The sequence below is a fragment of the Capricornis sumatraensis genome, chromosome 3 (genome assembly GCF_032405125.1).
Source record: "Capricornis sumatraensis isolate serow.1 chromosome 3, serow.2, whole genome shotgun sequence".
NCBI lineage: Eukaryota > Metazoa > Chordata > Mammalia > Artiodactyla > Bovidae > Capricornis > Capricornis sumatraensis.
The window spans coordinates 120835637-120858831 of record NC_091071.1 but is presented as its reverse complement, the minus strand read 5'-3'; the positions used below and the strand labels follow the sequence as shown (position 1 = coordinate 120858831).

At 40.0% G+C, this 23195-nt stretch overlaps 1 protein-coding gene and 1 pseudogene across 2 annotated transcripts in view; both read right to left on the bottom strand.

The window, feature by feature from the left end:
- Positions 1-23195, bottom strand: part of CNTNAP5 (contactin associated protein family member 5) — a 1075483-nt gene that overhangs the window by 560494 nt on the left and 491794 nt on the right. For both annotated transcript variants that reach the window (XM_068967132.1, XM_068967133.1), the window contains exons 5-6: positions 17416-17619; positions 5914-6098 (exon numbers count right to left, since the gene is read on the bottom strand). In XM_068967132.1, the coding sequence (XP_068823233.1) occupies positions 5914-6098; positions 17416-17619 (389 nt within the window). The remainder of the gene's footprint in view (positions 1-5913; positions 6099-17415; positions 17620-23195) is intronic.
- Positions 8964-9859, bottom strand: LOC138075543 (lysosomal-associated transmembrane protein 4B pseudogene; annotated as a pseudogene).

The following is a 23195-nucleotide window of genomic DNA, read 5'->3' as shown; positions in this document are numbered from 1 at the left end:
GGAGAATCTGACAACTGTATACATGTAATAGAGGCAAATTCCCTACTTGATGCTTTACTGAAAGGCACTGTGTCACTTAACTGATATCCTTGACATAATCTAAGATGGAGGAATGAAAGCTATCATATTTTCTTCCCAAATATTAACACATCATGCTAAAATTTGAAGAGGAACATAGATTTGTAGACTGTAATTGTCCCTGATGTAGAATTTGATAGGGCATAGCTCTGGAGAAGTAGGGCTTACACTGACAATGGGTCCCTGGAACGAAGGGATCTGAGTTCAATCATTCTTCTACCAGTGTTAGCAAGACTCAAACACATACATATGACCTCACAGCAGATATCCTGTTATATAACTAACATCAGTTCAGTTCAGTTCCTTTCAGTTGCTCAGTCGTGTCCGACTCTTTGTAACCCCATGAATCACAGCACGCCAGGCCTCTCTGTCCATCACCAACTCCTGGAATTCACTCAAACTCATGTCCATCGAGTCTTTGATGCCATCCAACCATCTCATCCTCTGACATTCCCTTCTCCTCCTGCCCTTAATCCCTCCCAGCATCAGAGTCTTTTCTAATGAGTCAACGTTTCATACGAGGTGGCCAAAGTATTAGAGTTTCAGCTTCAGCATCAGTCTTTCCAATGAACATCCAAGACTGATCTCCTTTAGAATGGACTGGTTGGACCTCCTTGCAGTCCAAGGGACTCTCGAGAGTCTTCTCCAATACCACAGTTCAAAAGCATCAATTCCTCGGTGCTCAGCTTACTTCACAGTCCAACTCTCACATCCATACATGACCACTGGAAAAACCATAGCCTTGACTAGATGGACCTTTGTTGGCAAATAATATCTCTGCTTTTGAATATGCTATCTAGGTTGGTCATAACTTTTCTTATAAGGAGTAAGCATCTTTTAATTTCATGGCTACAATCATCATCTGCAGTGATTTTGTAGCCCCCCAAAAATAAAGTCTGACCTATTTGCCATGAAGTGATGGGACCAGATGCCATGATCTTAGTTTTCTGAATGTTGAGCTTTAAGCCAACTTTTTCGCTCTCCTCTTTCACTTTCATCAAGAGGCTTTTTAGTTCCTTTTCACTTTCTGACATAAGGGTGGTGTCATCTGCATATCTGAGGTTATTGATATTTCTCCTGGTGATATTGATTCCAGCCCAGCGTTTCTCATGATGTACTCTGTGTAAAAGTTAAATAAGCACGATGACAATATACAGCCTTGACGTGCTCCTTTTCCTATTTGGAACCAGTCTGTTGTTCCATGTCCAGTTCTAACTATTGCTTTCTGACCTGCATACAGATTTCTCAAGAGGCAGATCAGGTGGTCTGGTATTCCTATCTCTTTCAGAATTTTCCACAGTTTATTGTGATCCACACAGTCAAAGGCTTTGGCATAATCAATAAAGCAGAAATAGACGTTTTTCTGGAACTCTCTTGCTTTTTTGATGATCCAGCAGATGTTGGCAATTTGATCTCTAGTTCCTCTGCCTTTTCTAAAACCAGCTTGAACATCTGGAAGTTCACGGTTCACATATTGCTAAAGCCTGGCTTGGAAAATTTTGAGCATTACTTTACTAGCATGTGAGAGGAGTGCAATTGTGCTGTAGTTTGAGCATTCTTTGGCATTGCCTTTCTTTGGGATTGGAATGAAAACTGACCTTTTCCAGTCCTGTGGCCACTGCTGAGTTTTCCAAACGTGCTGGCATATTGAGTGCAGCACTTTCACAGCATCATCTTTCAGGATTTGAAATAGCTCAACTGGAATTCCATCACCTCCACTAGCTTTGTTCATAGTGATGCTTTCTAAGGCCCACTTGACTTCACATTCCAGGATGTCTGGCTCTAGGTGAGCGATCACACCATAGTGATTATCTGGGTTGTGAACCTCTTTTTTGTACAGTTCTCCTGTGTATTCTTGCCATCTCTTCTTAATAGCTTCGGCTTCTCTTAGGCCGATACCATTTCTGTTCTTTATCGAGCCCATCTTTGCATGAAATGTTCCTTTGGTATCTCTAATTTTCTTGAAGAGATCTCAAGTCTTTCCCTAGGTTCTGATTAATAGACAACATTGTTATAAAATACACCATAAATTCTCTGTCATTAAAAAGTATACAAATGACAAATACTGGAGAGGTTGTGAAGAAAAGAGAACACTCTTGTGCTGTCATGGGAACATAAATTGATGTAGCCACTCTGGAAAACAGTATGGAGGATCCTTAAAAAGTTAAAAATATAGCTACCATATGATCCGTCAATCCCACTCCTAGGAATCAGTTCAGTTCAGTCATTCAGCTGTATCCAACTCTTTGCAACCCCATGGACTGCAGTATTCCAGGCCTCCCTGTCCATCACTGACTCCCAGAGTTTACTCGAACTCATGTCCCGAGAGTGATGCCATCCAACCATCCTTTCCTCTGTTGTTCCCTTCTTCTCCTGCCTTCAATCTTTCCCAGCATCAGGGACTTTTCCAGTGAGTCAGGTCTTCACATCAGGTGGCTAAAATATTGGAGTTTCAGCTTCAGCATCAGTCCTTCCAATAAATATTCAAGACTGATTTCCTTTAGGATGGACTCATTTTCCTTGCAGTCCAAAGGACTCTCAAGAGTCTTCCCCAACACCACAGTTCAAAAGCATCAATTCTTCAGCACTCAGCTTTCTTCACAGTCCAACTCTCACATCCATACATGACTACTGGAAAAACCATAGCTTTGGCTAGACAGACCTTTGTTGGCAAAGTAATGTCTCTGCTTTTTAATATGCTGTCTAGGTTGGTCATAATATTTATTCCAAGGAGCAAGCGTCGTTTAATTTCATGACTTCAGTCAGCATCTGCAGTGATTTTTGAGCCCCACAAGATAAAGTCTGTCACTGTTTCCATTGTTTCCCCATCTATTTCCCATGAAGTGATGGGACCAGATTCCATGATCTTAGTTTCCTAGGAGTATATCTGGGGAAAACCATAGTTCAAAAAGATACATTCACTCCAATGTTCACTGCAGCATTATTCACAGTAGCCAAGACATGAAAGCAACCTAAATGTTCATTTTGTGATACATATATGCAATGAATATTACTCAGCCATAAAAAAAGAATGAAATAATACCATTTGCAGCAACATGGATGAACGTAGGGATTATCATACTGAGGTATGTTAAAAAGACAAAGACAAATACCTTATGATATCACTTACATGTGGAATCTAAACTATGATGCAATAGAACTTATTTACAAAACAGAAACAGACTCACAGACATAGAAAACAAGCTCATGGCTACCAATAGGGAAAGGAGGAAAAGGGATAAATTAAGAATTTGTGATTAATATATACACCACTAAATATAAAATAAATAAATAACAAAGACCTACTGTATAGCACTTGAAACTATATTCAATATCCTGTAATAAACCATAATGGAAAAGGATATGAAAATGAATATGTTATAACTGAATTATATGAATATGTTATAACACATTGCTGTATACCAGAAAGTAACACAAAGTTGTAAATCACGTATTACTTCAATTTCAAAAATAGACCTTATTCAGATATCCTGTTTAGCAATAACGATGCTCATATTGCTTCTGGGCAACTAAAGTTAAGAGTTTTCACTTTCCAGGTTTTTTCCAACTACTTAGGGGTGAAGTGGGGATTACGACACAGGCTCCTTTCTCTCCACACAGCCTTGAAGGTGAATCTTCAAGGCTGGATAGCTCCAATTATCTCAGAGACTTCTCCAACACCTAACTCTCTTGAGCCAGTGCAGCCATTCTAATGTCATCGTTATGGCCAGTCTGTCTTCTTTTATATTCATGTGAGCACACTGGCTGCATCCTTGGAAGGGGTTTGGCTTATCTGAAGCAGAAGTGCCTCATAAAAATAGTTCAAGGTGTTTTTTCCCTAGCAAATACTTTTTTACAAGGTACCAAAGAATTCAAGAATTTCTAGAAGGAATCTATTTCAATTTCATAAATTAAACAACATCATTGGATTTCTCTTATAAATACTGACATTCACTTTAATGCTACTATGCTGTAATTTCATACAGATTCTCTATATTGGAGACCATGGATAAGTAGAGATTAACCTGAAAATAAATGTTAAATCAGGCAACTGGGTGAATTTTAGAATCATCTCTCAGGCCATTAGAAGTCAAGTATTTGGGGAATTACTGAAACTTGATTTTGTGGTTTTTTTTTTGTTGTTGTTGTCCTCAAGTTCAAAAAAGATCTCTTTAAGATAATTTCAACATTATGTGTATTTTTTGTGTTTTCAATCACTTAAATGATGTTGTCAAAGGAGAATAATTGACAGTCATAGATTTCTAGTTATCAGCAACTTAAAAAACAAAAACAAAAACTACCTACCTGATATATTGCATCCTGAGTCAAAGAGTGACAAATTTTTTTGAAGTTAATGAATAGCATAACTTATCAACAGTATGCTAAACAAAGTTAAGATCAAAAGAGATCTTTCTTATAATTCATAATAGTGATGGGGGAAAAAAAAAGTCAGATCCTAAGTTTCAGTCATTTAACTCCACCTCCACTGTTCTAGTATATATCCTCTGTCGACTGACATTGTCTCCTAACAGGGTTTCCAACCATCTGTCCAGCAACCATCCACCTACAGACAGATCTAGGCTATGGAGTAACTTCAGAGCTACCTTCAGAGTAACGGCTCTAAAATAGTTGTTCTCAAACATTAGGGTGCATCAGAGTCTCCTAGAGGATTTTTAAAAACTGAATGATTGAGGCCATCTTTCCTGAGTTTCTGATTCTGTGGGTTTGCATGAGACTAGGGTACTTCCATTTCTAACAAATTTCTAGGGGATATTAATTGGACTGGCCCCTGAAACAAACATTCAGAATGACTCCTCTAAAACAGAAGTCTGGCCATGTCACTACTCTGCAAAAGGTCATTCTCTTCTGCCTCATGTGATGTGTTGATAAATGTTCAAAATCTGGCTGTTCAGGGTATAATACATACACATAGATACACACACACACACATCTCTGTATATGCATGTGTGTGTGGGAACATGAATGCATTCAGATATTATGTTATTTTACTGATATGAGTGTTGTGCAGACAATTAACAAATAATAATAAAATATACAATAAATTATATTATAAATTCCATAAACCAACTGATTTTTATAGACTGCTTTTGTTGATTTTTCACTGAACTATTTTATCCATAATCACATACAGTCTCTGTCACATATTATTCTTTTTCCCTTAATATTTTAAACAACACTTGACAGGCTGAAAGCAACAGACTTCAAGCCAAACTTGCCCTGCAGGATGTGGTTTTTCCAATCTCTGGTCTAGAGAATCAACAAAGAAATACATCAACCCCTGATTTATAGGACTTGCCAATATCTGTGGTATAAATATTTCCGCCATGATGAATTTCAAACTATCAAAGGGATGTCACTCAACTTGGAGTTGGGAAGAGAGGCACTGTAGCAATCCAATAGACCGTATCTCTACCACACAGATACAACAGAAGTAAATAACCTCAAATACATATAGATAGATGGAAATAGATAGATATATTAAAGTAATTAGGAATAAATGAATTTAGTACCTTTTAAAAATACTTTGATGGATTATAAGTTTATATAACTGAATCTTTCATAATGACTGCATGATTGCCTTGTAAGTTTCTGAGTCACCACCATATTTGCCAAAATATTTTCTCCAGGCTCACAGCTCAGGCTCTCTCCATGGGTTCCTTCATGGTTAGCTACCTAGACTTAGATGGAGGTGAGGAGATGCTCAAACGTAAGATTTGTCAAGGTCCCACATCTTCTCACTTGCTCATTTGCTTACTGATTTTCTTACTGATCCTGAGCAAGAAGCTCAAGGGTTTATAGGGACAGAAAACTCACCTCATAGTCAATGTCCAGGGCATCTGCCTCGCCCTTGGTGCGGAAGTGCTGTGTGTGCCTGTCCACGGTGAAATTCACGTGTTTGCCAACTCGCTCCAGGAGGACAGAGTGCCAGTGCTGGTCATCCAGTAGGCTCCCCAGGGTGGCTGAGGGTGGGCTGCTGCTGAGACGAGGTTTGCTGTCATCTGTGAAGGGAACAGGAAGAAAAGATGGCATCTGTACCCCCAGGGAAGCCTGCAGTGCTATAAATAGAATATTCTGCAAGCAAGGCCAACTCTCTCTATCCAAAGTAAAGGATGATTCTCTCTCTACAGACCCAGAAATGTCCTGGGCTTGGGATGGAATACCAACTTTTCCCCACAGATTCCAGGACCAAGTTCTCCATCAACTGACATCTACACTCCCTTTTAGACATGAAAGAACATGTTTCTAGGTCTGGTGCAATTACATAATAAGAGAAATCAGATCTTGATAGCTGTATGCATAATATTGAAAATAGAACTCATCACATTTAGAAACAATGCATATTCTTTGCACTTGACTGGCTCTTGAAAGGAAAAACTGAATCTTGAGTTGTACTTTAGCAGAAGAGTGAATGCTGGACAAGTAGAGGGAAGACAGTGGGCCCACTGACTTAGGTAAATATGTAAGCAAAGGCAACGGAGAGAAAATGATCATTTTAGCTGCAATTTTCAAATTCCTACTCTATCGAGGGCATTTTAGTACAGATTGTATAATCTCCAAGTTCGATGTTCTAAGGCAAAATGATTATCTGCATTTAGCAAATTATGAAGCTGAGGTCTGGTGAGGTTAAGCATTTCTAGGCAGAGATGTATCCAGGGCTCAAATTCAGATCCAGTCAGATTTTTGACTCTGATCGTGGCATGGGTCATTCAACCCAAGCTGAGTTTGGAACACACCTCTTGGGAGGATGTGAGAGGTACATTTTTCAATCAAGTGCCTCTGGTTCCCCTTCTCTTCATCTTTCCTCCAGTTTTATGGTGCTCCTGCCTGTATCCTCTGTCAAAAAGATTAGAGATTTACTTTTTTTTCTTTCCTACAGAATGGCTCAAATTTAGCAAAATGAACAGTTCAATGCAACTAATTTTACTTATATGTAAATCTTCCAATTTTTCAGTATTTTATGTATTTGGTACCCTTAGTAACTGAAAGCTAAATGTCTCTCTTGTCTCTCCCAAAATGTGTAGAACAGCTGCAGCAGCCTGCTCCACAGCGTGGCAATCAGGGGGCAGAAGCTGCCATTTCCCCTGTGGGTTGCTAACACCCACCTCCATTATGGTCCCAATTCACTGCTTCCTGCACAAAATAACACTTTGTTTCTTCTTATGGGGGTGGGGGGACGGTATCCAACTGATTGTAAGTGAAAAATAAGAGCTGATGAGTTCATAGCTGACTTTAATTGATTTGTTCAATGACATATTGATTTGTTCCACATCATTTGAGTTCTTACAATGTGTCAAATTATGCAGATACATTATTATATCTTATACTTTTTCTTCCTTCTCCCTCCATTCCTTCCTTCCTCTCTTCCTTTCTTCCTTCCTTTCCTTTTTTCTATCAATCCACCCATAAAATGGTACTGATAGCTATCTGTCTTGCTTACAGTGACAAATGCTGTACATAGGAGATAAAGAATTAAAAGGCACACTTCCCTCTCTGAAGGTTTTAACATGGAGATACAATAGGTGAGTTGATAAGAAAAGCATGCTGCTTGTATTAACAGCAGTTAAGACAAGGAACCAAGAAAATGCAGGGTAGGAAGCTGTGGATGTTACATTATAGAGAGGGGCCAGGCCTGAAATTTGGCCAGAACAAGGAGCATTTTTACCTAACCAGGAAAAGCACCTGCCAAGACTAGGGGTTCAGGAGAACCCCACAGAGGGATTCCATGCAGCAGAGTGCTATGACCATGTGGGGTTGGCTGCTACCATCTAGAATCAGTTGCTAGTGTGAGCTGATTTACAGCTTGTGTTTTACCTTTAAGAAATGGGAGCCACTGGCAAATTAATAAGTCAGGGATTACTGGCTCAGACTAACATTTTAAGAAAGTTATTTTGGTAACTGTATGGGAATTTGGCAGAGAAGGCAATGGCACCCCACTCCAGTACTCTTGCCTGGAAAATCCCATGGACAGAGGAGCCTGGCAGGCTGCAGTCCATGGGGTCGCTAAGAGTCGGACACGACTGAGAGACTTCACTTTCACTTTTTACTTTCATGCATTGGAGAAGGAAATGGCAACCCACACCAGTGTTCTTGCCTGGAGAATCCCAGGGACAGGGGAGCCTGGTGGGCTGCCATCTATGGGGTCGCACAGAGTCGGACACGGCTGAAGCGACTTAGCAGCAGCAGCAGCATGGATATTTGATTAGAAGGCAAGGCTGGCAGGAAAACTGGCAGTCGTGTGGATGGAGGATGAGGAGCATAGGCAAAGAGAGCACAAGAAGGGCGGATTTACAGGTGGTAAGAGGCTGTTGACATATGGTAGCCTAGAATGTCATTTGGATACTGGAGTGGACATAAAAAAAGAAAGACTTATTGAGAAATGACTTTTTTTTTCTAAGGAAATTCTTGTTTTATTTATGTATTTATATGGACTCCTTACACATATAACATTCCTGTTCTCCTAAGGGTTTCTTCTATAAATTGGAATGGCCGAGTAAAAGCACTGTCTAATTTTGACTTGATTATACACGTTCAAAAGAGAAAGAGGAAGTGAAGAGAAAAGCGTTGGAAAGTCTTCGACTCTGGGGCTCAGCACGTACAACAGACGTCTCGGACTCGAGATTCATCCAGGTTGTCGGGTAGTTCCAACGCCGAGGGAAGACTAGAGGAGCCCATGCCACCCCACCCGACCCCACCCGACCCCACCCCACCCCACAGAGAGAATTTCTACAGCTACTCTATCACGGTGCTCCAGCTAAAGCATAGGTTTCAAACTAGAGTTTCAACTTAACATCTAAAATTTTAAACTGTAGCATTTCTGCAACAAATAAGCTCAGAGAGCTCATCTCAGAAGAAAAATTAAAGAACTATTGCTCTGATGAATGAAAAGTCTGGCTGTCACTCTTGCTCCGCCCGACTTTCAGGCTCAGCGGGGGCGGCGGCTCCTTGGTGGCGCTATTCACAGTGGCGTCATCCTACCGGGGGTAACAGCACCGGGGGTAACAGCACCGTAGTGTCGTTGCTGGTAACATAAACCAGGACATCAGAGGAGTTCCTGCCATTGATATATCGGTAGCAGTTCCAAACACAGCTAATCAAGTAACCCTTAAAAGCCAAGATAATGCTGATGAACAGAAGAATAATGAGGACCAAACAGGTAGGATTCACTGACATGATATCATCTTTGTAAGGAAAATCAGGAGGCAGCTGTCGTATCTATTCCTGGATGGAGTTTGGATAAACAAGTATGGTGACCGCAACCAAGGTGTTCAAGGCAAAATCAAAGATCTGGTAGCAGAAGAATGGGATGATCCAGGCTGCACGTTGCTTGTATGCTCCGTACGTAGCCATGGCACAGATAAGGATCATGAGAACAGAAATCGCGATGGCAATGCACATGTTGGCATCATCCATGAACTCAAAGTCACCCCCGAGTTCAGAACTTGAAAAGTGGTAATGATCTGGATCAGCCAGGGCGCTCAACAGAATCAGCAGTACCACAGCATTGAGGATCAGGTACCGGACGCCGAGCAAGATGGTGCCGGTGCGGACATGGCAGCAGAGGCAGCAGCTGTTGGAGTAGAACCGCGTCCAGGGGGCCACCACCTTCATCGCTCGGGCCGCGGGCGCAGTGGCGCGACTCTGCGCCCAAGTTCGCAAGAGCTTCGGCCGTCGGTCCTGCGCACCGTGCGGCTGTCGCCGGCCCCCCTCTCCCCGGCTACCCTCGCTCCCTCTTCCTGGCCCCCGTCCGCCGCCCACCGTCCCCGGGCCCGCGCTTCCCCGCGCGAAGAGCTAGCAGCTGGAACCTCGGCCGGACCCCGAGCTCCGAGAGATGACTTTAAGGAAGTTTGCTCCAGCAAGTGGATGAAAAGAACTACCAGTCAAAACAAACAAACAAACAAAAAAAAACTTGTGTCTTCCTCTCTCCCCCTCCCTCTTCTACACACACACACAGAATCAAATTTTATTTATAAAATAAAACATGCCCAAGGACTAATGACTGGTTGAAGGAGACTTACTGTGTCTTATAAACTATTAGTTATAAGTTAATATATCCAAATAAATTTAATATTAGAGCCTTCACTTTAAATTTGATATGCCCTTCCTTTTTCCTTGAAAAGTTAAAAAGGTGTTTAAGAATTTACTAGTATGTAAAAAACATTAAACATCTGAAACTGTAAAACCAATGAAAGTCACAAAAAGAAAAAGTAAAGGAATCATTTCTTTTCCTCCTACTTATTTGTTATTATGTGTTGTTTGGGTGGATTTTAGTGGTATTTTGATTTTTTAATAGAGAAAAACAAGGATTAAAATTAAATACTTTAATAATTTCTACACTTTTATTCCTGCTTCAAAAGATGAGTTTAAGTATGAAGAGGTCAAACTGTCTGTAATTTTAGTTTTTATTCTTTTTATTTTCTTTATACATTTTAGAGTATAAATATTTTGGATATTGAGAAACAAAACTAAACTTCATTAAAAGCATAATCCTTGACCTGCATGGCTAACTATATGACTGATGTGTGAATTATTGAATATCTCCTGCATTACAAGTATATTTTTAATTAAAAAAATGGCAGACATGAACATATTTTACCCTCTCCATGAATCATTTTATGTTAATGCTCAGAAATCTTTGTTTTCTTTTAATCATTGTCATACCCAACTATTTTGCAACCCCCTGGACTGCAGGTGCACCGGGTTCCTCTGTCCATAGGATTTCCCAGGCAAGAATACATGTATTGAAAGAAATTGAGTGGAAATCAGTCCACTTTAACAGTTGGATAAACAGGAAATTCTGCTATTCATCAAGTAGGATCTTTCAAAATATATCTATATAAGGTGCAACTATGAAGAAAAAAGGTTAGCCCCAAAAAAGTTTCCATTTTACCTAGAAGTGTTCATTATTAGAAATTACAAAAAAAAAAAAAATTCATTCTCAAAAGATGATCAAACTCATCATTCTGTAATATATACTTCAAGTCATATCTCAGTGACAATTATGGTTCAACCACAAGTTTTAACTAGTTTCCAATTTATTAAGGCAAGATAAAAACACCTATGGGTAATTGTGGAGGACACAAAGACAATAAAAATCCACAGATGGTGTCTTTTAGGCCAGAAACACATTAGAGGGAAAAAAAATGAATTACTTATTAAATTAAAACTTGTTTTCATGTAGTTTGAGATAGTTAAAATGAAACTATGTAATTATTCAAAACCCTAAGGCATACGAAAAATTTTATAGGAAGTTTAAAATATCTGCAAAACATTTCTAACTTGCTCTTCTCCTCCTCCTCCCCTACCCCACCCCAAACATACTATGGATAAGCATATCAAATTCTTCACCCTTGGAACCAGCTTTTTTCTGGATCTTTAGCATGTATATTGTTGCGTTTTCACTTCAAAATCTCCTTTGATTAAATCATCTTGATTGGTCTTAACAGTTTAAATATGGATGGCACTTTACCTTTCACAATCTGTAGACTTCATATAGCTTGAACAAATGATAACATAAACTTTCAATATTGTATTTCAAGAAAAAGTCACTCTTGGAAAGATTTGTTGTTGATGAGCTAGAGGGCCATTCCCATGGAGGTCCCCAATGCCTTCATCCACTTGATCTTTAGGATTAACTTTCTCACATTTAGTTGTTCAGGCTATCAATGTTGGTATTCACTTGTATTTTTAAGCTTCTTTTTTGTTAAAGTGAGGTAAGCATTTTACACAGGTTGTTTTTGTTATTCCTGAACACAGCCTTACAAAAAGCTTCACCTCAATGAAGCCGCAGGATATACCCAAGATCACAAAGAATTAAGGTTATACCCTGAGCTATGACTCCAAAGCTAAATACTCTTACTACTTACTCCTATTGGAAAAATTGATACCTTTATTCCTTATGTTCTGGCCATCTGCCTCCCACCATACACACATGTGAGTTTACTTAGCTTACTAAGAATACCAGGAAAGGGATTTGATGGATCAGCAAGCAGAGCGTTGTGGAAAAGGAAAATGCAACAACCCAAAGAGGGAAGGACATGATGTAGAAGGTGAAGGCAAATTTCCCCTCTCTAGTTTATCCAGGATTATATAGACCCCTGTTTTGCAAAATTCAGGTACTCAAATGAAGTCTTCTGAAGAAAATAAAAACTAACAGGAAGCCATGTGATTACAGTGGACTTGACCCTCAAATCAGAGCAAATCCTTATGTATTGCTAAAGAAATGTAATTCATGTCCTTAGTTCTCAAAAATTTTTTTCTAAATTTTATTCAATAAAACATTCTCTAGATTTAGGGGTCATTGCTCAATCTGACTCCTAAGTTGCATCTATCTTTTGTGACTTTGTTATCTTAAAAAAGATGGTTTTGATGATACATAGATATCTATTTTTGGTTACTACTACAAAGTTAGAAAGTCAATCACAATAATTGTTTTACCAGGCTGGGACCTCCTTGAAAATTAGAACTGGTGAGCCCCAGTGCATAGCTCAGTGCTTAGCTTAATGTACTTGCTCAATGAATTCCTATACATGAATGACACCGTTTATATAAAATATGGTGCCAATTACCACACTGACACTTTGTCTGAAATTCCTGTCTTGCTTTCCTCTTCATAATAAAATCTCCAGTTAATTGAATTTGGATTGAAGAAGACTTTCTGGACTCCTCTATCCCACCCTGGTCTCTCCATTCTCAAAATTTTAACACATGAACAGCCACTTCTTAATATTCAATACCTACTTGTTCAATGAAAGTTCATAACATTTTAATGATTAATGTCAGGACCTTGTGTTTGAGTTGGTGAATCTTGGGTAGATGGCTATGCAACTACATGATCTCTGTGATCCAGGGTAACCAACTGGATATCACTGATGATCAAAATGCTTGAATTTGAAAAAGTTAAAGTAAACATTCACTGGACTCCCTAGAGTAGGTGCAGAGTATTCAGTGATATCCAAGATAATCTCTGTGAGTTGGTTACGTGGTGAGATGCTTTGCCTTTGAACCTATGCTTGGCTCCCACAAGGACAGTGTGCTCCACACATGTTTATGCTGTTTCAAGGTTCTCACTTTCCTATGACTGCCTTATTTCACAATCTGCCTCACTTCAAAAGCACTGGACTCTTGTAAGGATGAATGACCTGCATGTGTGATTAATGTTTTGTTTAGTCCTTACCACAATTCCCCAGTCATGTAATGCCTCTGCTCTTTGATTTTACCACTCGCATGTACGAGTTTGTGCTGTTGTAATTCTACAGAGGGCAAACTGCCACAGGTGATCTGAATGAGATGTGCAAAGAGTGGAAAGAGGAATCTCTATTAACTTCCTTATGGATTGAGAGAAGAAATTTCTTTCGCATTAGTAGCTCTAGAAAAATCATCATTGTACCCTAAGAGAACAGTCAAAGGGGAAGGCCTAGTTTGACTGAAGCATTGAAATGGTCTTTTCAAGTCAATTGCCACAGAGGTAACTAAGTAATATGAATCAGAATATCAGCAAAGAGCATCACTTGTGAGGAACCACAGCACACCATGCATCTCCAAAGGCCCTCCTCTGTAGCTGTCCATGGTACTGAATCACTCCACTCAGCCAGAACACTGAATTGTAAAGTCACAAATTAGAAAAGGAACATGCATTGGGGAACTGTCCCTACAGGGAACACTGCTGGAGTGTCCACATCAGCTGGGAAGAGAGAAACTTCCTCCTTCACTGGCCCAACCCCATTTTTAGCCCATTAACTTGAATTTTTAGATTCTTCCTCTCTCTCTTCATTTTTCTCTCTTTCTTGATTCATTTCTTTAAAAAAAGAAAAAAAAAAGTCCTTGATCATGGATAATATAAACTCTTTCCACTTTGAAGGTTGTGTGGAAACTTGGAAAGAAAATAAATTTTATATAATATGTAAAATTTTTATATAAATAGCTAAGGAAAAACACTTGGAAAATATACCAAAATTAATAGAAGGATGACTGGGTTGTAGAATTTTGAGTGAATTTTTTCCTCTTATTTATAATTTTTTTCTTCAGGTTTTCTAAAACTGACATATATTTTATAATCTGAACATAAGTTTAAAAGACAGTAAACATGACTTGATTTCAACTGTGACTACACTGATTAGAAGCTGCATCATTTGAGCAGCTGACATATATTCCTCCAGTTTAATATTCCATATAGGTAAATTGGAGCTAATGGTTATGTACATAATGGGCTGCTTTGAGGATTGGATAGGATACTGCACATTGTGGAGATCACAGGAGGAAGAGTAGCTCAGGCTTGGGGATGAGCAAGCCAAATGAGAAAAATGCATATTTGTGTCAGGCTCCAATAGGTGAGATGAAAACCTCTTTTTCCAATAACTCAGTTGACCTAGAGTACCTACTGCAGGTAGGTGTTCTCCTAGTTTCCAGAACTACAGCCATGAACACAATGTTATCTTGCCCTTGTGTAACCTATGTTACAGATTTTCTTTTATGGGCAAATCAAAGCTATTACCATTCCCCCTCTTCCCCTTTACTCAGTGCTTCCAAAGATTTGCTGGCTATGACAGAGATATGCTGAGCTAACATACTAATATATGTCAGTGTCTCTCCAGAGAAGGAACATAAAAAATCGTGCTATTTAATAAGTATGCTGGGTAACTGTTTAAAGGAGGTAAGCACAGGAAATATTTAATCATGGTAAACTCATGGAAATGAGTAAACTCAAAAGCTGAAGAAAATTTCCAAACTTTGTAGAATAAAGACTAAACATATTTTTACTACCAAATAATTCACTAAATGAGATTTCCCATTATCACCAACACAGTTAGAAATATGGGTTAAGTGGAAATCTGGAAAGAGAATTGTTCTGTTTTCTTTATATCACAGCAGGAGAGTGTCTTCTTCATCTTAAGACCCATTTCTTTCCAGGAAGACTAGAAAACTACAGGATGTGGGACGTTCAGATATCGTTAGCTGAATAATGAGTAATATGAGGAGCTCCACTGTGTTTATTTACTGACATAGAAAATTCTCAGGTGGCATTAGTGGTTAAGAATATACCTGCCAATGCAGGAGACGTAAGAGATGAAAGCTCTATCCCTAAGTCTAGAAGAGCCCCTAACGTAGGAAGTGGCACCCCACTCCAGTATTCCTGCCTGGAAAATCCCATGGGCAGAGAAGACCAGCAGGCTATAGCCTGCTGGGGCCACAAAGAGTTGTACATGACTGAGCACAGCAGACTGGATCACAAAAGATTCGTTTTGAATATTTTTAGTTTTCACGTTCATGCCCTGCTGGATAGTTATTAATAATATCCCATGTTAGAAATAAGTAAATTGAGGCTTAGAAGTTATGAACTTTCCCCAGAAATAAATAGCTGGCACCTGTCTGCAAGTAAAATCTGTTACATGAGCACACCTTTTTCTTTCCATCCTGCTTTACTGTCACTGACACTGCTGTCCATCATTGGGTTATGCTTGTTGGGGCAGAGTTTCAGAGGGGTAATCGCAATAGCTTTATCCACAACCCACAATGCTCTGTGAATGACTTGTCACTGGGTGTTAGGGAGGAAGTTACTCCATCCATTCTCCTTTCATGAAAATTGAACACCAGTTAATAGACTGATGTGTTTCTGCTCAATATGCCCATCTTTCATAGACTTCACTGATAAATTTCTTTAGGTATGTGGACAAAACTGATTAGGTTACTAGCGAATCCTCTTTAGCTCTCCTCCGGGTGAGACTCTAAAGATGCCTTTGCTATCTATTTAGTTTAGTGCATTAGATATCAATTTAATGAGCTAAACTTGGGATCCAGAGGCTCTCCTTGCTAGCACTTCCAATGTCCAACACGGAGGCTAAGGAAATGCTAAGAAATGCCTCAAAATAAGTATCTCCATTGCTTGGCTTTGGGGATGAGTTCACAATAATCTTCATTCTTATGCTAATTAGTAAAAGAACATATTACTAAATAATAACTATTAAAGGACATAAACTTATCTGTGATATTTCTAGGCTTTCATGCAACTTAAGCCTACACTGAATTCTGCTATGACTTTCTTTCTTTACTATTTGATCAGAAATACTCAGCAGTAGGTGATAATTATCTTCCACAAGTATACTCTCCACCCCTTCCCCTAACACTAATACACACCCAAAGGGAGGCAGAAACTCATTCTTTCAGAAAGTGATCTCTTCCTTTTTCATCACCCTAACACTTTTTTCCCAGTTCTTTTTCTAGAGTAGAGCTTCTTGGTTTCCCTTTGCGAATTTGGGAGTTCTACTTTCTGTCTTCTGTACTTGGCCCATGCTTGCTTACAGAGTACCTTTCACATAAAGGAGGTTGACCATCTCTTAGTTGATTACCAAGAAATGCAAACCTGCCAGTATTGAGGCAGGAACGATGGATGCCAACCCACAGCAGGAGGCTTGAGTCCTAAACAGATAGAAAGTAGGAGGGCATTCTGTGCTAAATTTGCTGGCATTTGGCAAATATAGGGCTCACCCTAGCACAGCCTGGACACTTGAAATAAACAAAAAACAAAACAGTTTCCTTTAATAAGACATGAGAATGCCCAGAAACTTAGATGCCATGCACATGACCCCTTGTTCCCTTACAAAACAAACAAAAATTAAAATGTATCTTTTCCATTTTTCCCCAGGAACTTAACTTTCATAAATGTAACAAGTATAATAGATGGTGAGCAAGCCTTATTATATTGTAATATGTGTGCTTGTGTGTGTGTTCAAACTTACTCAAACTACAGTTTGTTACTTGAAAAAAAAGTGAAATACGTCGAGAAAGAAAGAAAGGAAGGAAGGAAGAAAAATTAACCTGTATCTCTCCCCGCTGCTGCTAAGTCACTTCAGTCGTGTCTGACTCTGTGCGACCACATAGATGGCAGCCCACAAGGCTCCACCATCCCTGGGATTCTCCAGGCAAGAACACTGGAGTGGGTTGCCATCTCTTTCTCCAATGCATAAAAGTGAAAAGTGAAAGTGAAGTCACTCACTTGTGTCTGACTCTTCACGACCTCATGGACTGCAGGCTACCAGGCTCCTCCGTCCATGGGATTTTCCAGGCAAGAGTACTGGAGTGAGTTGCCATTGCCTTCTCTGTATCTCTCCCTACCTACTAAAATTACCTTGTTTAAAGAATGCTATTTATGGCTTAAACATTTAAAAATGTGGATTTTTCTTCTCCAATTTGGATAAGGAAAATATGTCACTTCAACTGTGACACAGCAACTTCTAACTGACACACTAGGAAGATAACCTGCTACAAAAGGAGTTCCCCATAGCCCAACATGGTCAGGGACAGGGCAAAGCTTGACCCTACCCAAGTTGAGGTGCAGGGCGAGCCTCCCTCTCTGGAGCTCCAGGGTGATGTGGTCTCCCCGTTGTCCTTCTCCATGGAAGAGGACCCCATCTCCTTGCATGCTCTTGAACTTCAGGGAAATCACATCTTTGAGAGTACTCATCAGCTTCTGATTGAACCTGTAAAGTAGGGAGCTTCGACCATCGAAGTCAGCAACGTCCGATTCTAGGCACAAAGAGAGAGAGGAAGGAAAATCAGTGCACATCCTCAGAATGTTCTCCCTCTTTCTTGTCTTAGCTGTTGTTCAATTAATTGAAATGTTCCTGACATCTGCAGGGTACTGAATCAAGGGGAAACATATAGACCAGACCCAGTGTAATTAGACTCACGGGAAATATTATTTACAAGCAACTATCACATACTCAGAGTGAACTGATCATCAGTCTAGAAGTAAAACCTCTCATTAGTGATAACTTTTGCTTGAGGGGACAAGATGTGAATACCACAAGTACCTTTGTCAGGCTGTATTGTGTCAGATGCCTGGTTGTAATAGTCTCTCATGATTTATCCTCCTTATTAACTTGCTTCTGATAGCTGGAGTCATTTTCTCCCATCATCTCCAGCTTAAGGTCAGAGATGAAAAATATAGTTCATTATTTCAACCCTGACTGAAAAGTGCAGTTTTCCTAGATGTGTGTTGAAAAGGAATCTGAGGTTTTACTTTAGGTTCCTTTAGGTTTCCTTTAGGTTTATGGTTTCCAGTAGTCATGTATGGATGTGAGAGTTGGACTGTAAAGAAAGGTGAGCATTGAAGAATTGATGCTTTTGAACTGTGGTGTTGGAGAAGACTCTTGAGAGTTCCTTGGACTGCAAGAAGGACAAACCAGCCAATCCCAAGGGAAATCAGTCTTGAATATTCATTGAAAGAACTGATGCTGTAGCTGAAACTCCAATACTTTGGCCACCTGATGTGGCCAAAGAACTAATTCACTGGAAAAGACCCTGATGCTGGGACAGATTGAAGGCAGGAGGAGAAGGAGACAACAGAGGATGAGATGGATGGCATCACCAACTCAATGGACATGAGTCTGAGTGAGCTCTGGAAGCTGGTGATGGACCAGGGAAGCCTGGTGTGCTTCAGCCCATGGGGTTGCAAAGAGCTGGAGACAACTGAGTGACTGAACTGAACTAAACTTAGGTTCACTGGAAAATAATATTCAGTAAAAGCAGATTTACTATTTGAACAGAGAGGGCAAATATCTTGCATCCTAATCATGCCTGCCTTATCTTATGCTGATGATATGTATCATTTTAGTTTTCATATAAAAAATGAATATACATTATTGTGAAAGCGAAAAAGGAAGTCCTGGTAATTATGATTTAGATAAGCTTATGTAGCAGATATGAATAACCATATCTGAAAATTGTATGTCAAAAAGCTAATAGGAATTTTCTTTTCCTTTTTTTATTGATGCCTAATTGATTGACAACATTATATTAGCTTCAAGTGTACAACACAATGATTAGATATTTATATATATTGCAATATCAGCAGCACAAAAAGTGTATTTAACATTTGTATTTTATGTAGCTACAGAAATTTTTTCTTGTGATGAGAACTTTTAAGAACTACTCTCTAAGCAACTTTCAAATATCAGGAGTCTTACCTCACCAAAGAATACATAAAGATGGCAAATAAGCATCTGAAAAGATGCTCCACATCACACATCACCTGAGAAATGCAAATTAAAATAATGGGGTTCTGTTAACTGTACGCCTATTAGAATGGCCTAACCCTGAAACACCGACACCACCAAATGCTGAGGTAGGAGGGTGTGGAGCAATAGGTAGTCTCCTTCACTGAGAGTGGGGACACAGGACGGTACAGCCACCATGGAAGACAGTTTGGTAGTTTCTTATAAAGCTAAATGTACTCTACCTATACCATTTACCAATCAAACTCTGTGGTATGTACTCAAAAGAGTTGAAAACTTGAGTCCACACAAACACCTGCACACAGATGTTTACAGCAGCTTCACTTATAATTGCCAAATCTTATAAACAAACAAAACACATTTCACCAGGTGAATGGATAACTAAACTGTGGTACATTGAGACAACGGAATATTGCACAGCACTAAAAAGAAATGAACTGTCAAGCCATGAAAAGAAAGAAACAAACACAAACCTTAAATACGTATTACTTAATGAAAAAATGTCAATCTGAAAATGCTACTCTATGAGTCCAGCTGCATGACATTCTAGGAAAAGCAAAACTATGGGACAGGAAAAAGATCAGTAGAGGCCAGGGGTTGATCAGAGGGAATCAGCCCTCTGGAATTGGCAGAGCACAGAGGATTTCTAGGACAGTGAAAATACCGATACTGAAATGATAAGATGAATGTTATTATATGTTACTCTAAACTTATGGAATACACAACACCAACAATGAACTGTTGCAGAAGTCGGACCATGAAGAAACCAAGCACCGCACTTAGAGAGTTGGAGATTCAGATTTATTGTCGAGAAACCAAGCACTGCGGCCGAAAAGTTGGAGAAAGCAGGTTCATTACGCCAGTGAGCCCAAAGGAGTTAACACTTCCAGCTCTGTGCCCAGAACAAAGGAGTTACAGAATTTTTATAGACAGTGCATGACACCAGACTTTAGTGGACAGTGCTGACTGTTAATAGGCTAGTTCAAACTTGGGGTCTCGTACACACGGAAACAGCAGTTAGGAGAGAGAGCAGGGGGATGCCTGACCTTTACACAAACATGGTTAAGCAGGATTACAGGGGCTGGATAATTGACAAGGGTGACTGATGTAAGTTTCAGCTCAGTAGCCCCAGGACCTATCTTCTGCCCTTGTGGCTCGCCTGTAGTATTGGATATGCATTCAGGAGGCCATTGTCATCTTTCTAGTGTCCAATCTATAGTTCAGTTCAGTTCAGTCGCTCAGTCATGTCCGACTATTTGTGACCCCATGAATCGCAGCACGCCAGGCCTCCCTGTCCATCACCAGCTCCCGGAGTTCACTCAGACTCACGTCCATCGAGTCAGTTATGCCATCCAGCCATCTCATCCTCGGTCATCCCCTTCTCCTCCTGCCCCCAATCCCTCCCAGCATCAGAGTCTTTTCCAATGAGTCAACTCTTCGCATGAGGTGGCCAAAGTACTGGAGTTTCAGCTTTAGCATCATTCCTTCCAAAGAAATCCCAGGGCTGATCTCCTTCAGAATAGACTGGTTGGATTGAGACCTGAGCTTTTTGGTAGGGCCTCTATCTTTATAAACTTGGACTCCCAACGATTCACCTCAAGCTAGGGGAAGTAAGAAAAGGGAGGGACGGATAGTTTCCAATACCATCCCCCCCACCAGTTGGCTAAAATTAAATATGCATTAGTCCCACAAATCCAATATAATCCTTCAGGAGCAGGCCAATGTCCTTCAGTGGACAAGTCATCCCATCAAGTCTTTAAATCAGGGAAGCTTGCTAAAGGATGAGGATTAGGCTCTGTATAGTTTGGGCTTTCCCACGTGACTTTGCAAGGAGCTAGCTGAGTTACAGGGCACCCCACTCCAGTACTCTTGCCTGGAATATCCCATGGATGGAGGAGTCTGGTAGGCTGCAGTCCATCGGGTGGCTAAGAGTCTGACACATGACTGAGCGACTTCACTTTAACTTTTCATTTTCATGCATTGGACAAGGAAATGGCAACCCACTCCAGTGTTCTTGCCTGGAGAATCCCAGGGACAGGGGAGCCTGGTGGGCTGCCGTCTATGGGGTTGCACAGAGTCTGACATGACTGAAGCGACTTAGCAGCAGCAGCAGCAGCAGCAGCTGAGTTACAGAAGCAGAATGAGCATGAGGTTATTTCTAGCTGGGTGAAAGTTTTTAAATTTTCCTCTTCAAAACCATAATGCAAAATGTGGACTTTGGGTGATGGTTGTTTGTCAGTGTAGGTTCATCAGCTGTAATAAATGCACTACTCTGATGGGGACGCTGATGATGGGGGAGCGGACTCGTATTTGTGAGAGCCAGGGGTGTTTCCATGCCTTCCTCTGTACTTGCCTTAATTCTGCTCTGAATGTAAACTGCTCTAAAAATAGCATTTAAAATAACTAATAGTGATTCTTTGGAGTTGTTGTTATAGGTGTTTTTAAATTTTTCTTTTCTTTCATTATAAAAACTTTTACAAAAAATATTTTATTACTTTTGTAATAGGAGAATGCTAAGGCTATTTAATTACAGTTTAAAACAGATCCATTATATACCATCTTACGTGGGTGGGATGGTGGTGAATGGGTGTATGAAAGAGGTAAAATTATTCTTATTTGAATTAACTACTTGATAAAACTCAATTTTTTATTATTCACCAAGCAATTAAAATCTTCACCTTGAGCATACACAGTGATATATATATATATATATATTTTTTTTTTTTGGACCAAGGAGCTAGAAATATCCTTTGAAAAGCTGAAATTTTGAAATGAAAATAAAAATGAAACCATACTTTTCTGGTAATTAATTTTAAAATACAATTTCATAATTTATTTCTATGGAATAAAGTGGTTCTAACCAAGGTTGCTAATACACCTGAGACCCAAAAATGAAATTGTCCAGAGACAGAGGGTTATTCACCAATCCTCAACTTTCTCAGACCCTCTCCCCCATCACCCCATCAATGCTTCTACCTCTGTCCTCTGAAATCAGTCTCTACCAAAACCTAGTGGGGATTATAGACAGCAAGCTGGTATCAGTCATAGAATAATAAGGATCATAATATAGATAACAGCATGGATGTTAAACTGTGATGGCTATAGCTTAACTGGGCCATGTTGGCAGCTCTATATCTTGAAGACTTTATATCCTTAGCTATAAAATAGGATAGTTGCATCCTTCAGAGAAGATTGCTGTGAGCATCAAATGTACTTACCCATATAAAGTGATAATGTATACAAAGGGATGCCATCATGTCTGGCATGTTACTTGTGTTAATTCCTTAAGAGGGATTAGGAGTATTAACAGTGTTTAGGATACACGGAGGACCTTGCATTCCTCCCCAGTCTACTCTTGTGGCTGACACTCCACTTTCTCACCTACAGTAATGCTTTTCACTTTTTGATTCAATGGTTTACTTCCCAGGGGATGCAAGTTGGCCCCAAGTTTTCTGTTCTGCCATACTTCAAACTCTACTTGAAATTCTTTGTGTGCATGTCTGCATCTGTGTCTTTCTGCTCTATTCTGAAGCCTCCCCGCTGGCTCTGCACCAGACTTTGGATTAGGAACTGAGTCCTTAGGAGTCTAGTGCTGAGTGAGGGACATGGCACATACAACTGGTGAGCCATGACACTAATATGGCACGTCATGAGCTAAAATAGAAGGGTACGCCCACTGCTATGGGAACAGTATAAAGTTCAAACATTGTATATGACTGGGAGAGTGGGGTGATTTCTGACATGAATAAGCATGCAATCTGAGTTACTATTGAAAAGACATGCCTTGATCTACTTGTCTTATGAGAAATTTGGAAAATTTTCAAGAAGATATGCTCAAGTGGTTTATTAAGATTCCAGGAACAACCAGAAGGAAGGAGGTACTGCCCTTCCCCACCCCTCACCCCCTGCTTCTCAGCCTTCATGCCACGTCTTATTGCCTGGAGGCCAAAACAGCCTGGAAGGGGGCCCACCAGTGATGGTAGTAATATTGCTGAGGGGAGAAGGCTCTTCCTTTCTCCACTCCGTGGCACTATCTCTTCTTTTCCAATCCATCCCAGCACTCACGATCTGCAATTCAATCCCTCA